General features: G+C 39.4%; 1 protein-coding gene and 1 non-coding gene across 2 annotated transcripts; one reads left to right on the top strand and one right to left on the bottom strand.

The window, feature by feature from the left end:
• Positions 1-7,139: 7,139 nt before the first annotated feature.
• LOC133806856 (uncharacterized) lies at positions 7,140-7,535 on the bottom strand. Its single transcript, XM_062244942.1, has one exon. It carries the CDS (start codon positions 7,533-7,535, stop codon positions 7,140-7,142), a length of 396 nt encoding a protein of 131 aa, XP_062100926.1.
• A 4,291-nt stretch (positions 7,536-11,826) lies between these two features.
• Positions 11,827-11,933, top strand: LOC133807933 (small nucleolar RNA R71). The gene has a single exon (XR_009879815.1). It is a non-coding gene; the product is annotated as a small nucleolar RNA R71 (small nucleolar RNA).
• Positions 11,934-14,825: the final 2,892 nt, after the last annotated feature.

Genomic DNA, 14,825 nt, shown 5'->3' with positions numbered 1-14,825 from the left:
GGGACTGTGCGCAGCCAGTCATTCTTGCCAACCTTTGTAAATTTATATTTACAAGTATTTGTTCATTACGTGTGATGTTTTGCTGTATTACAAGTATTACTTTTTCACCCGAGCAAAAATGTTCGAACAGGTCATGGTCAAGGCAAGTGACCAAGGACCTAAAGCTCCTCGATCACTTGGGGGGCATATAAGGCACATCGATAGCAAAGCGTACCATGAGGTATGTAAACACATGAACAAAATGAGTAAAAGCATGCTAAGGTACTAAGAGTATTTTTCAAAATTTATATTTTGTTAAATCAAGCCAAAGTACTATGCTAAGTTCGGTCATACGGACAAATGTTATAATAAATGAAAATATTATAGCATCATGATGCAATCTTTTACACCGCAAGCATCACTGCTTGGATGTAACTGTTCAAATAAAAGGAAAAGTTTGCTGCCCATGCAGTGAATTCAAAAAAGGTATTGTCTTTACATCACAACCCGTGGGTCGTGTAATCAAAAGAAAGAAAAAATAATAAAAAAGCTAAAGAGGCATTGGGAGCAGGAGGGTCTTTATCAGCATTCTGATTGGTCGCATCCTCAACGATTCCTTCTTCTTCTGCACCAGTGAGGCTTGGGGAAGCAGGGATCCTTGCTCTGGCCTCCTCTTCAGCCAGTTGAGTAGTGCAACGAGCCAGCTCACCAGTCCTAACATCTTCTGAAAGATAGCTGAAGTCGACGCCCTGATTGTGTTTCCAGAAGTTGTAAAAACACCGGAGCGTCGTCTTCTTATACCTTTCCAGATTCTTGGAGTTGTCAAGCTTCAACTGCTCCACTTGGCTCTCAAGGGTGGTGATGGCCTAGTCCTTGGATTTGAGCTCCTCGCCCAGTCTCTTGACTTCGCGATACTGGACTTCTGGTACTCCTCCCTCTGCTTCCTAATAGCTGCCTGAGAAGCTTCAGCCTCCGATAGCTTCGTCACCGCGGCATCCCTCTGCTGAACCATCGCCTCCAACTCCTTTGCATGCCTGGCCTCTGTAGCCGAAAGTTCCTCGGCTGCTTTCACCTGGTGCCTCTCGATAGCCTTTGCCCGAGCCTGTTCGATGGTGGCTTGGGTGCGGGTACGAGCAGCAGTTGCAGACAGCAAAACCTAAGGACAGAAGATAAAGTTAAAACCTGTTGCAAAGAATAAAAAAGTCTAAGGCCAAAGAGATAAAGAAGCACTTATGCTGGCTATTTTGTTCAGGGTCCTGTTCAGAATTTGGTCGACCCCCATACTCTCTGCCCCAACCATAGCATTTTTGACACGGTCGTTCTTCACGATGTGCGCAAGGCGGTCTTTTGCTGCTCGTAAGGCATGGCTCGAGAGTTTGGCCCCAAGAGTTTATTCCCGCTTGTTTTGTTCCCTACTGGGCGCAGCCGGAGGGTTTGTCGGAGCAGGAGGAGTCGGGGTAGGAGGAGTCTCCTTCTCAGCAGGAGCTAGAGGATGAGCAGAAGTTTGCCCAGTTGGCACGTCCTTGGAAGATTCTGTTCGACTCTTTTTGGCAGGTCCCTGGCTTGTTTCGTCGTTGTGTCTCCTTGATGACTTTCGCCAGAGCTGAGGAACCTCCTCTTCCTCCTCAGCCTGGTATATGTCGAAGACGTTGGGAGTGGACATATCTGCACACAAGTAAAAACATGCAAAGGGTAAAGATAAAGGCAGATGAAGACTCTTTATCAAATAGAAAAGAAGGTCACAAAGTTAATACCCGAGCTACAACTACTGGTCGCTATACTATTGACTCTATTAGTCATACACTCATTATCTGGCATGAAGAATTCTGGCCCTAGATTTGGAGTATATGTAAAGTTGCCCTCCCCATCAAACAAGTGACAGGGAATTGGCAAGCTATTTAAAAGCAAAATAACTTTACCGTTCTCATCAGCGGATTCCCCCAAGTCCACAACTGGCTCTTTGGCCTTTTGTTTCCCCTTGCCTTGGGGAGCAGAAGGCCTTTCTGCGTAAGGATTGACTGTGGGCTCCCTGATTGTAACCCCCGTCGGCCTCCTTCATGGAGGAGACGCAGGAGGTTGCTGCTCGGGAACCCCCTCGGCAGTGGCATCGGCTACCACGGGTCCTCTTGTTTCATGGCGAGGAGCCAGGAGGCCAAACAGCCTCAAGTTTTTATCAGTAACCAGGGACTTGACACTTTTTTCTGCGTCTGTCATCCTGGCCAAAGCATTGGACCTCAACACCATGTCTGGTGTTGGGGTCGGACGTAACCATGGGCCTAAAAAACAAAGTATACTTTAAGAAAGATGAAGGAAATTTCGATGATTGAAAAGTATCAACCAGTAAAACAGCACTTACCTCCTCGAGCAAAGGCCAGGTTGTTGCTGGTCAGGTCCGGCGTAAGGAAGTACTCCTTGCTGTACTGCCCCACGTTGGATATGTGCGTAGTGGCACTCAGGAACGTTCGGTTTATCTCCTGGTGACAAAGATGGAAGAAGCCCGTCCCATACTATTGCGGGTTAGACTTAAGGTCAAAGAGATAATTGACCTCATGGGGGGTAGGCTCTGGCCAATTTTTAAGTTTGTACAGGATATAGAGTGCGGCTAGCATTCTATATCCATTTGGAGTAATCTGGAAAGGGGCGACATCAAAATAATCGGCCACCCCCTGATAAAAAGGATGTAGAGGGAGGCTAGCCCCCGCCTCTATGTGATACCGAGACCAAGCACTATATACACCTCCGGGGAGGTTAGCCCTTTGGTCTGCAGAAGGAATTTTGAGGTTGACCCCTGTGAGGGGATACTTCCTGAGATAGTTGGCAAGCATCCTAGGAGTCACAAGGCTGGTCGGGGAGATATACCACTCGACATCAGGCAGATTCTGATGGCGAGGGCGGGCTCTAGTTTGGATGTTAGGGTCAGGAGCAGGATTGTTTCGGCCATTGGTCAAAGGATCCCTAGCCTGTGAATCAGGCTGGGCAGGATGGTTTGGACTATCATCGGATTCAGGTCTTTTCTTGCCTATGGATTTGGAACAAGCCATTTGAGGAGGAGAAGGATGAGGTCTGGACGAGGATCGAGAAAAAGGAATCTCGTGGATTCGGTCAGTCGGTTGTTCTTCACCTTCAAGCAGCTGGGCGAGAAGGTCGTCGTCGATGGGCCGTTCACCTCCCCATAAATCTGGCATAAAGGTCTGCAAACAAAAGAATGGGGAGGTGAGGATAGAGAATTTTTAAAGGCTTTTTAGAGTAGCGCTGGTCGAGTATAAAAGTCAAGCTTTTATACAATAGCATTCTAACAAAAAGCTAAATCTTTCTACACGAACAGTTTGAGAAACGGATCAAAGGGTGAAAGTAAAAAAATTTCAAAAAAGCTTTTTCAACTCCCCTTAGGGCGAGAAAAACCTATTTTCCAACTAGCCTAAAGATCGAATTTTTACTTCGACTTTACATCCTAAAAGCATGATCCCGACTATTAAACTAACTCGTAACCTTTTTCACCTACAAGACATTCTACTCACAAGCCTCTCAAACTAGAAGTAGATGAACTCAAACAGGCAACATACAGAAGCATGCATTATGAAAATTTGAAGCATAAGGATTCAAAAACTTACCTAAAAGATGGTCGTGGAGATTGGAAGAGAGCCTTCGGAAATCAAGGAACTCTCGGACTGAGTCTTGAAATTGCAGAAGAACGGTCTCCGGAGAAGATTAAAGCTCTGGTTTTTAGGGTTTCTTAAGAAGACAATGGCGTGCGTAAAAATAAAAAAGGAAGTTTGGAGATGTTATATAAGTTTGTCTGTGGCATAAAAAAGGTGTAATCATCAGTTTCCCTTTTTCGAAATATGGGGAAGCGGAATAGCCGTCGAATTATTACTGGGGAACCGAAAAGTCATGATTAGACAGGAGTAGGTTGCTTTTTCCAAGAACACATGAAGGGTTCTGACACGTATGGTGGGGTTACCGAAGAGTCATTCGCTCAAAAGTTTATTTATTGCTCGTAATAAATAAACTTGGGGGGCAAATGTTATCCAAAAAATTGGCATTGATGACGTGGCAAGTAATCCTGGACACGTGGCTGACACATGGAAGAGCTCTGCTAGTGTATCGACCAGAAGACGTATTAGAAGCAGTAAGCTGCCCAGTCTTACCTGCGACCAGTCTGGTCGATAGTTCCGCATGAAACGTAATATTACTATAAAGATCTTTGTAAATCCCGAATTTAACTCACACAATCTCCTGAGTATCCGATTATTCAGGAGAGAATATCTGTAACAATCTTGTGTAATCCCCCTTGAGCCTATAAATAGAGAAAGATAGCTCAAGAAAGGGACTTTTGGCTTTTGAATTATTTGAGACTAGAATAATTCTCCTTGGAATATTGTATTGTTCTTAAGAGGTTAGTGAAACTCATTGAACCCTTGTTCTTTGATCACTCCTTTGATTCTCATATCAATAGTAATCTAAGTGGACATAGGTCATTACCAGATCCTGGGGCCGAACCACTATAAAATATCGTATTCTTATTACTTTTTGCCATTCGATTCTTGTCAACACATTCATTCACATCAAGCATATTCTGACTCCGTGTCAGTTGACCAAAATCTGGGTCAACAATTCCAATTTCAGCTCAATCAACAAACTATGCAAGCCCTAGAATGTTTTCAAATTTTTATCCACAAATCCACAAACCCACTTTACATGCATATACTAAAGGATTGTAAGAAATTTATTAATCAAGGCTTTTATGACAATTAAACTCAGATCAAAGATAATCACTAAATTAATTTCACCAAGCACACGAATTAACATAGTTTAAAAAAAATCACTCACATCACATGGTTATAAGTATCATTAGCTTCCAAAACAACTTGATTCATAATTATAAACACTAAAAACAACTAAAACAAAACAAATAAAACTAAAACAAAACAAAACAAAGTAATCCCTCCCCCAAACATAGATAACACATTGCCCCAATGTGTTAAAAAAATTAAAAGGAAAAGAAAACTTACCCAATCACCACATCAGTATGGTCGAGGAGGCGGTGGATGCTCATAAGGATGAAAATCTGAAGGATATTGAAAATAAGGCTGCTGCACTTCATTCAGATTACAACGACCGACCAAAGCATTCAATTGATTGACATTTGTATGCTCATATGCATTCCTGGCCATCCAATATTGTTGCATATGGTTATTCTGCTGAATAATATAATTCAACTGAGCATGTGTATATTGGACATGAGGATTAATCGGTCCACCAATTGCCATCATTGGATCCTCATCCATAGCAGCTGCTACATTTTCCTCTGCATCCTCTGGTTGAACAGCCTCGGCACACCGACTAAGGCGTGGTCTTTATTCCTTTGGATTAGGAACTGCTATAGGTGCAGAATATCCATAAACAGCACTCCGAGTAATAATACCTTGCACCCGTCCTTTAACATCAATCGGATGCACCACAACTCCATAAGTTTCACACAGATCCGTAATAAAGGATCCATCCCCAATCCACCAGTTGTCATGAGCTGACAAATAAACCCAATACTATTTCTAAGCTATTTTCCCACATCAATTTTCATCCCCTTCATGATTGCATAAACCATAAGCAATCGCTCCATAGCAATATCAGAAAATTGTGATGAGGGATCAACCGAGCACTTACAAAATATAAGAACGCACGTGCTATTCAGTTGAGCTGACACCTATACATATGTTTGGGATCATCATGAGTATAAGTAACTCTAGCTCCAGGACAACCAATGAACTCTACCACCTCCTCATAATTAATTTCAATGCATAAGAACACATTATACTCATCTTGCTCATTTGGGTAAGACTAAAGCTCCTAAAAATCGTTAAACATCATAGCACTAACTGACACCCGCTTCCTCCTCACAAAACATGTATTATTCTCTTGCTCAGGCCATTTTGCATAAAACTCATACACCAGAGAAACATTTGGTTTAGGAATGCTGTCAAAATTTACCAATGACTGCCAACCTCTATCTTGAAGTATAACCCTACTAGGCTCATATGTCAGGTCAACAAAAGGAAAATTCTGATAATCCATTCCTCGCTCTAGAACTAAACTCCGTTTCCTTAATCTCTCATGTCTATCTTGAGCTTCTTTTCTTACAAACCTTGATTTATCATAAGAAACTGCCCCCTTGATGACGATGCTCCATGACTCGATCTCTTAGGTCCCATTACACTTCTTAACACTTCAATTCTACAAAAACTTTGAAAACACCTCCCCTTGTTTTTTTCCACTTCCCAAATCAACAAAACACCACATATATCACAAACAAGCTTTTCAAACCAACACTCAACACCCATTATAGACAATAAAACTCTTAACCACCAAATTCACAATAATATATTGTAAAAAACACCAAAATATTCAGAGAATAAGAGAAAAATAATTACCCATAATGAAAATTTGATGAAAGATATTCCTCAAGCTCTCCACAGATTGCACAAGCTCCCCCAAAATTCAAAATTAGGGTTATGAATGCTAAGAATGGAATTGAAAAGGGATTTAAGCCAAAGTAATTGTGGAAAAGTGTTTGAATAAAGGTTATAGGAAGATTATGAGAGATAATAGGGAAATATTTGATGGTTTGGCCTTAAACAATGGTGTAATGCAGGTGGAAATCTCAGCCTGTGTAGAGAAAAAAAGATGAAGTGATTGAAAACATAGAAAATTTATGGTTTATAGCAATTTCGCAAATAAGCGCCGCAGCGCATAAGGTGTAGTGCCACAGCCCATGTCAAAATTTGTGCTAAATTGCGAGGATGCGCGCCACGACTCAATGTTATGGCACCGCTGTGCCTAGGCACTCATGAAAATTCTTGAGCTCTCTATCTATGCTTGCGCTGCGGCTCAAATATGGGGTCGCCGCTGCTCAAATGGGTTCCTGCAGAAAAACTTCATTTTGTTTACAATTTTATAGTTTTCACGAATTCCATGGCTCATATTTACAATCTAAAGTCTAAAGGTCCAAAATTCTGAAGAAAAAATAAATCAAAAATAAAAATTTAACACCAAGCAAAAAACAAAAAAAATACTTGTCCAATTAAAAGAATTAAAATACTAAAAAAAACATGGGATGCCTCCCAAATAGCGCTGTCGTTAACGTCATTTAACTGGACGCTTGCTTATTCTTCACAAAGGTTGTAGCTGGTGATGTTCTTGACTGTATCAATAGGACCACCCAAATATGGCTTTACTCTCTGCCTGTTCACCTTAAATATCTCTCGATCCCTTCCTTTCAACTCCACTGCCCCATAAGGAAATGCTTTAACCATCGCAAATGGCCCTGACCATCTCGACTTCAATTTTCCTGGAAACAACTTCAATCTAGAATTGAAAAACAACACCTGTTGCCCTGGTTGAAACTCCGTGCAAATAAGATTTTTATCATGCCAAGCCTTAGTATGCTCTTTATAGATCTTGGCGTTCTCATAGGCCTCATTACGAAACTCTTCCATCTCATTCAACTCCAAACACCTATGATATCTTGCTGCTGTGGCATCCATCTTCAACTCCCTCATTGTCTAGTAAGCTTTATGTTTTGTCTCAACCGAAAAATGACATGCTTTACCAAAATCTAACCGATATGGCGACATGCCAATATGAGTCTTATATGTAGTCTTGTATTCCCATAATGCATCATTGAGCTTCTTAGACCAATATCTTCTTGATCTATTTACTGTCTTCTGAAGAATACTTTTGACTTATCTATTTGACAATTTCGCTTGACCATTAGTTTGAGGATGGTATGATAGAGTAGTTTTATGATGAACACCATAACGGGCCAGTAAGGCATCCATCATCTTGTTACAAAAATTTCTGCCTTCACCACTTATTAAAGTCCTAGGTGTGCCAAAACGGGTGAAAATATGCTTATGCAAGAATTTAAGTACCACCTTGCTGTCATTTGTAGGTGTTGCTGCTGCTTCCACCCATTTAGATACATAATCCACCGCTAGCAAGATGTACTTGTTATTGTAAGATGATGGAAAGGGACCCATAAAATCTATCCCCCATACATCAAATAATTCCACCTCAATAATCCCAAGTAAGGGCATGTCATTTCTCCTTGAAATGTTTCTAACTTGTTGACATCGATCACAAGATTTTACAAATGTATTCACATCTTTCCACAACGTAGGCCAATAAAAACCACATTGTAATACTTTTGCAGTTGTCCTTGTTGTTCCGAAATGACAACCATAATGAAAAGTATGACAATGAGTCAAAATTGACACCATCTCATCTTCAGGCACACATCAGCGAATAATCTAATCTGCACAATGCTTGTATAAGATGGGATCCTCCCAATAATAACGCTTTACCTCCAATAAAGCTTTTTTAGTTGTTGTCTAGATGTTTCTGCAGACAATGTATTGGCAACCAAGAAATTAACATAGTCAACAAATCACGATACCTCCTTATTCTCCTCTACTTTAAACAATTGATCATCTGGAAAAGCATCATTAATCTGCACGTCTTTCTTACTTTAACTCTCTTCCAGTTCTAATTTAGACAAATGATTAGCCCCCAAATTTTTAGTACCTTTCTTATCCCTAATATCCATGTCAAATTCTTGTAGTAGTAGAACCCAACGAATGAGACGAGGCTTGGCATCTTTCTTAGTCATAAGGTATTTAATGGCAGTATGATCAGTGTACACTATTACCTTATTCCCAATGAGATATGGCCTAAACTTATCAAAAGCGAACATAATAGCCAAAAGCTCCTTTCCTGTAGTAGCATAATTAACCTGAGCATCATTCAATGTATGACTTGCATAATAAATAGTTATAAACATCTTGTCAACTCGTTGCCCCAACACTGCTCCTACTTCATAATCACTTACATCACACATCAACTTAAATGGCAATTCCAAATTCGGTGCAATAACTATCGGTGCGGAAGTAAAATTCTCTTTAAGTACCTTGAAAGCATGGCGACACTTCTCGTCAAATTCAAAAGGTACTCCATTCATTAACAATGTAGATAGGGGTTTCAAAATCTTAGAAAAATCTTTAATGAATCTTCTGTAGAACCCTGCATGACCAAGAATGCTTCTAACTCCTTTTACTGAAACCGGAGGTGGTAAATTCTATATTGTTGATATCTTAGTCCGATCTACCTCAATTCCCTTACTTGAAATCTTGTGCTCTAGAAAAATTCCCTCATTCACCATAAAGTGGCACTTTTCCCAATTCAATACTAGGTTAGATTCCTCACATCTCTTAAGAACCAGCTCCAAATTGGCCAAATAATTATCAAAAGAAGACACAAAAACAGAAATTTTTTCCATAAAGAACTCAATACCCTTTTCTACCATGTTCGAAAATATAGTCATCATACATCTTTCGAACGTTGCAGGTGCATTACAAAGTCCAAATGGCATTATTCTAAACACGAAAGTACCATACGAGGATGTAAACATTGTTTTCTCTTGATCCTCAGGTACAATGTCAATTGATGGTATCCTGAATACCCATCTAAGAAAGAATAATAACCATGGCCCGCCAACCTATCAAACATTTGATCAATGAAAGGCAAGGGAAACTGATCTTTTCTAGTGGTCTTATTCAATTTATGGTAATCTATACATATCCTCCACCCTGTCATAGTACTAATCGGAATCAACTCATTATTCTTATTCTTAACCACTGTCATTCTACCCTTCTTTGGAATTACTTGTACTGGACTCACACATGCATTATCAGATATTGGGTCATCCCAACATCTAACCATTTAAGAATCTGCTAAAGTACCACTTCTTTCATAGCTGGGTTGAGTCTTTGCTAAGCTTCTATAGATGGCTTATTATCCTCTTCCATCAAGATTTTATGCATCACTGTTGAATGATTTATCCCTCTAATATCTGCCAATGTCCAACTAATGAACAATTTATTAGCTCGTAAAACCCTCAATAACTTTTCCATCTCTGTTTTGGAAATTGCAGCGGATACATTCATTGGTAAAGTCTCTTTCTCACCCAAATACGCATAAAATAAATGATCTAGTAGAGACTTTAATTCCGACTCTGGTGGCTACTCAATGGAAGACAATGGTCTTTCTGGCCCTTGTTCCAACTCTTGAAACTTCTTTTTGTATGTCTGGTAAGAGTTTATCCATTTGACATAATCCCTCATCTCGACATCATCATCATCTTTCTCACTTCTTGTCAAAACCACCGCAAAGGCATCACTGTTCCACCTTATTCCCATAATTGAATTATCAATCACATCAATGCTATTACAACTGTCACTTGCCTTTGGATAAGTCATCGCCTTAAAAATATTGAACACGACCTCATCCTCCTGAACTCTCAATCAAAGCTCTCCCTTTTTAACATCAATAAGATCTTTTTCTATTGCTAGAAACGGTCTTCCAAGGATAATTGGCACGTTTGTATCTTCTTCCATATCCAAAACTATAAAATCGGCTGGGAAGATGAACTTATCAAATTTTACCAACACTTCTTCAATAATTCCTCTAGGGTGCTTGATTGAACGATCTGCCAACTATAATGTCACTGTTGTGGGCCTTGCTTCACCCAACCCTAATCTGTAGTATACTGATAATGGCATTAAATTTATACTGGCACCCAAATCACACAAAGCATGCTTGCATTCAAAGTCTCCAATGGTGCAAGGTATGGTAAAAGTCCCTAGATCTCTTAACTTTTGAGGGAGCTTTCTTTACAAAATAGCTACACTCCTCAGTCAATGCTAAAGTTTCATAATCTCCCATCTTCCTTTTGTTAGACAGGAACTCTTTCATGAACTTGACATAACTAGGCATTTGTTCCAATGCTTCGGCGAAGGGGATATTAATATGAAATTTTTTGAATACCTCCAAAAACTTCACAAACTATTTATCCAGATTGTGCTTACAGAGCCTCTATGGGTATGGGATCTTGATATGGTTCTCAATGCTTACTGGGGTACAACTTACTTTTTTGAGAGGCTATCAATAACCTTTCCTTCACTAGAGTCCTTCTTTGCTATGCCTTGGTCCTTTTTCTCCGGACTTATCTCCTCTGACTGTGTTCTCTTACGCTCCTTGTACTGTGTTCCAGTTCTCAAGGTGATGGCTTGGCACTGTTCTTTAGGATTCACTTCAGTAGTGCTAGGCAAATTTCCTTGTGCTCTATTAGTCATCAGATTGGCCAACTACCCTATTTGTGTCTCCAAACTCCTTATAGATGCTCTTGTCTCTTTCATGAATTGGTTCAACGCATCAGGTTGTGGTTCAGGTTGCTTCATGGGCATTGGTTATTGTGGAGGTCTATTTTGTGGTTGATAAAAGCCCAGTGAGGGTTGTTGATAAGATTTTTGAGTGGGTTGATTATTTGTCCAAGAGAAATTTGGGTGGTTCTTCCAACTTTGGTTGTATGAAAAGGAATAAGGGTTATTGTTTTGTCTCTGGTAATTCTCTTTAGCTTGCACCTCTTCCCTAGGCATATTATTCATATCTAAGATAGGGTAATGATTCATTGGATGACCACTACCACCTGCCTCGCCTAAATTTTGTACTTGCATGGCTTGGGATGGAAGATGGGTCTGTTGTAATTGTTTTGTTAATGCTACCACTTGTGATGTAAGCATGGAAATAGCATTCAGTTCAATCATACCAGCCATCTTCTTTGGCTATACCCTTTCTGTTGACAACTGGTAGTTATTCATTGCCATCTCCTCTAGCAATTCATATGCTTCATTAGCACTCTTTCTCACGAACGTACCTCAAACTACAACATCTATTATGGTATGAGTAGTACAATTTAACCCATTCAAAAAATTATGGACTAGCATCCACTTTACTATACCATGATGTGCGCATTTCCTTAGCAACTCCTTAAATCCTTCCCATGCGTCATACAACGATTCCCCTTCTGTCTGGTAGAAATTACTAATTTGTCCTCTCAACTTTGCAGCTTTTGTTGGAGGGAAAAACATTGCTAAAAACTTTTGAGCCAACTCCTCCCATGTTGTGATTGAATTAGCTTGCAGTGAAATTAGCCAAATCTTCGCTCAGTCTCGTAGAGAGAATGAGAATAATCTGCGTATAATTGTATCTTCACTCACCCCATTCATCTTAAATGTTGCTCATGGCTTCAGGAAATCGGCTATGTGCAAATTAGGATCTTCCGTAGGCAACCCCTCAAAGTGATGTAATGACCCAACTAACTTAAAGACATCAGAACATTAAAACTACTAAGACATAACTATTAATTTTTAATTCATACATAAAATAATAGATCTTTATTAGAAAATCCAAAATACGGGATCCCATTATTATTACATAAATATCATAAAGAAAATTAAACCTTTATTTTTAATTATTCAAATACTAAATGCGAAAAATCATAAATACATAATTAAAAGACTCGAAACATAAATTTCATCCTCGATCGTTCCCATCAGTCCATTTATTTAGTTCTCGCCCAATACACATGCCAAAGCCGCCATGAATCTGTCCCGCCTTCCATGCTCATTTACCTACACAATCTAAATTAAAAGGAATGAGCCTAATGCCCAGTAAGAAAAACTACTAAAACATAACATAGAACATAAGACGTAAAAACATAAATCATAAAGCATAAGACTACAAATTAATGGTCATTAACTCATTACCATAGTATGTGATAGAAACCATCTAGGTCCTCTTACTACTATTTAGAGGTAGGTTTAAACACAACTGTAGTCTACGATAATGATAAAATTTAATTATTTGCTGTCTAAGCAACCATATTTCCCAAGCGACTACATACATACATACATACATACTTAATCACAACACATAATATCTAACTTATTTTCCTTACCAAAACCAGGGTATTGGAGACAATAGCAGGATTAGAAACTCCTAAAACCAAACAGTAAAAATCATAAGTTTCCTAAAGAAAAGAAGATGAAGAGAAGATCTAAACCATCAAGATAGAACTTACCGAAAACCTTAAGTTTCAAGAAAATCAAACATCTAACCAAAAGCCATTATAACAAGTTAGAATTTGGAAGAAAATGAAAAGAATAAGAGGAACTACAATGAACTAAACTTGAGGATTGAGAGTACCTTAGACAACTTAGAACTTCAATCTACACCTCAATACCGAAATCACTCTCTAGCTTACTTCCCAAATGTTTAGAAAAGCTTAGATTTGAAAGCTTTTAACCACAAAATCCCAGTGTTTCTCTCTAGAACGAAATTAGCAGCTTAGAGGCTCTGAGAAATGCTTGAATGATGATGCAAATGGCTGAGTGAAGAGTCATATTTATAGAGCTCAAGTAGTGAAACTAAATTCTTTTAAAATGAATAAATAATTGAATTTTCTGCTCAACAAATGCCCAAAACTCGGTCAAAATCGTTCAAGAGCAAGTCCAAGTTGTTGAGGGATGATTCTAGCTTGGATTCCACGGACTTTCAAGATATGCATGTGGAGCCGATATATCGCCCCCCTATAGACGATATATCGCCTCCCCCATATTCCCAAGGCTCCGTGGTTTCGCTCGTGCGAAGTAAATGTGTTTTCCATATCAAAATAGGCTATATATCGACCCCTATAGCTGCGATATATCGGCTTACACGGATATATTACACATGTTTGCACACTTTTAGCACACTTGAAATTTGTTTAAACAACTTTGACTGAGTAATACGAGATCCTAACAGTTGAAGGAAGATTCTGGACTTCCTAGGTTTATCCTTTATTAATTTATTCATCTAAAATCCTTAATAAACATACATGTGACAAGTGTCACATTCTTAATTATTCTATCTAAACCTTAGGTTATACTAAATAATATTTCTAGAACCAGCTACATTAATCAAACCTTATGATAAAATTAATATTTCTAAACTATAGGCTAAGCTTATAAAACCCATAACTATCTCTATGAGTTTCCAACAAATGCCAGCTTGAACCAATAACCACGAAAACTAAAATACTACAGCACAAGCTACTACTATCTAGCTAAGTAAAATTCCGAGATGCTACAATTCTCCCCTACTTAAAAGAATTTCATCGTCGAAATTTACTTACCAAACAATTTTGGATACCATGCTCGGATGTCTTACTCCGACTCCTATGTTGCCTCCCATTCTGTACTATTACTCAATAAGACCTTGACTATCAGAATACTCTTAGATCGTAATTCCTTCACCCCTTTCTCTAGGATGCTAGCTAGCCATTCCTCATAACTCAGGTCTTTTTGAAGTGCTAACGTATCGTACTTGAGAACGTGGGATGGGCCTGACACATATCTACGCAACATCGAGATGTGAAACACATTGTGGCTATCTGCTAGAGCTGGCGGTAGGGCTAATCTATACGTTACTAGTTCCACCTTGTCCAATATCTCAAAAGGACCTATAAATCTGGGATCAAGTTTGCCTTTCTTCTCAAACCGCTTCACTCCTTTCATAGGAGATAATTTTAAGAAGACTTGATCTCCAACTTTGAACTCCACAAATCTTCGCTTGGCATCTGCATAACTCTTTTATCGACTCTGAGCAGCAAGAATACACTTTCTAATCAGTTCCACTGCGTCTTGAGCCTCTCTAACAGCCTCGGGTCCAAGAAGTTGTCTTTCTCCTACCTCGTCCCAATGTAACTGCGACCGACATTTCCTTCCATAAAGTAGCTCATAGGGTGCCATATCGATAGTTTCCTGGTAGCTATTATTGTAGGAGAACTCTCTCAGTGGAAAATGCTTACTCCACGATCCTCTGAAGTCTAGTACACAAGCACGCAACATATCTTCTAAAATCTGTATGGTACGCTTGGACTGTCCGTCGGTTTGCGAATGAAATGCCGTACTGAG

The sequence above is a fragment of the Humulus lupulus genome, chromosome X, assembly GCF_963169125.1.
Source record: "Humulus lupulus chromosome X, drHumLupu1.1, whole genome shotgun sequence".
NCBI lineage: Eukaryota > Viridiplantae > Streptophyta > Magnoliopsida > Rosales > Cannabaceae > Humulus > Humulus lupulus.
The sequence above is the reverse complement of the archived record's forward strand: the minus strand, read 5'-3'. Positions and strand labels throughout refer to the sequence as shown.

What these genes read in the sequence shown, in the direction of transcription:
- LOC133806856 (XM_062244942.1), bottom strand. Translation starts at nt 7,535, where the DNA reads ATGAGGGAGTTGAAGATGGATGCCACAGCAGCAAGATATCATAGGTGT.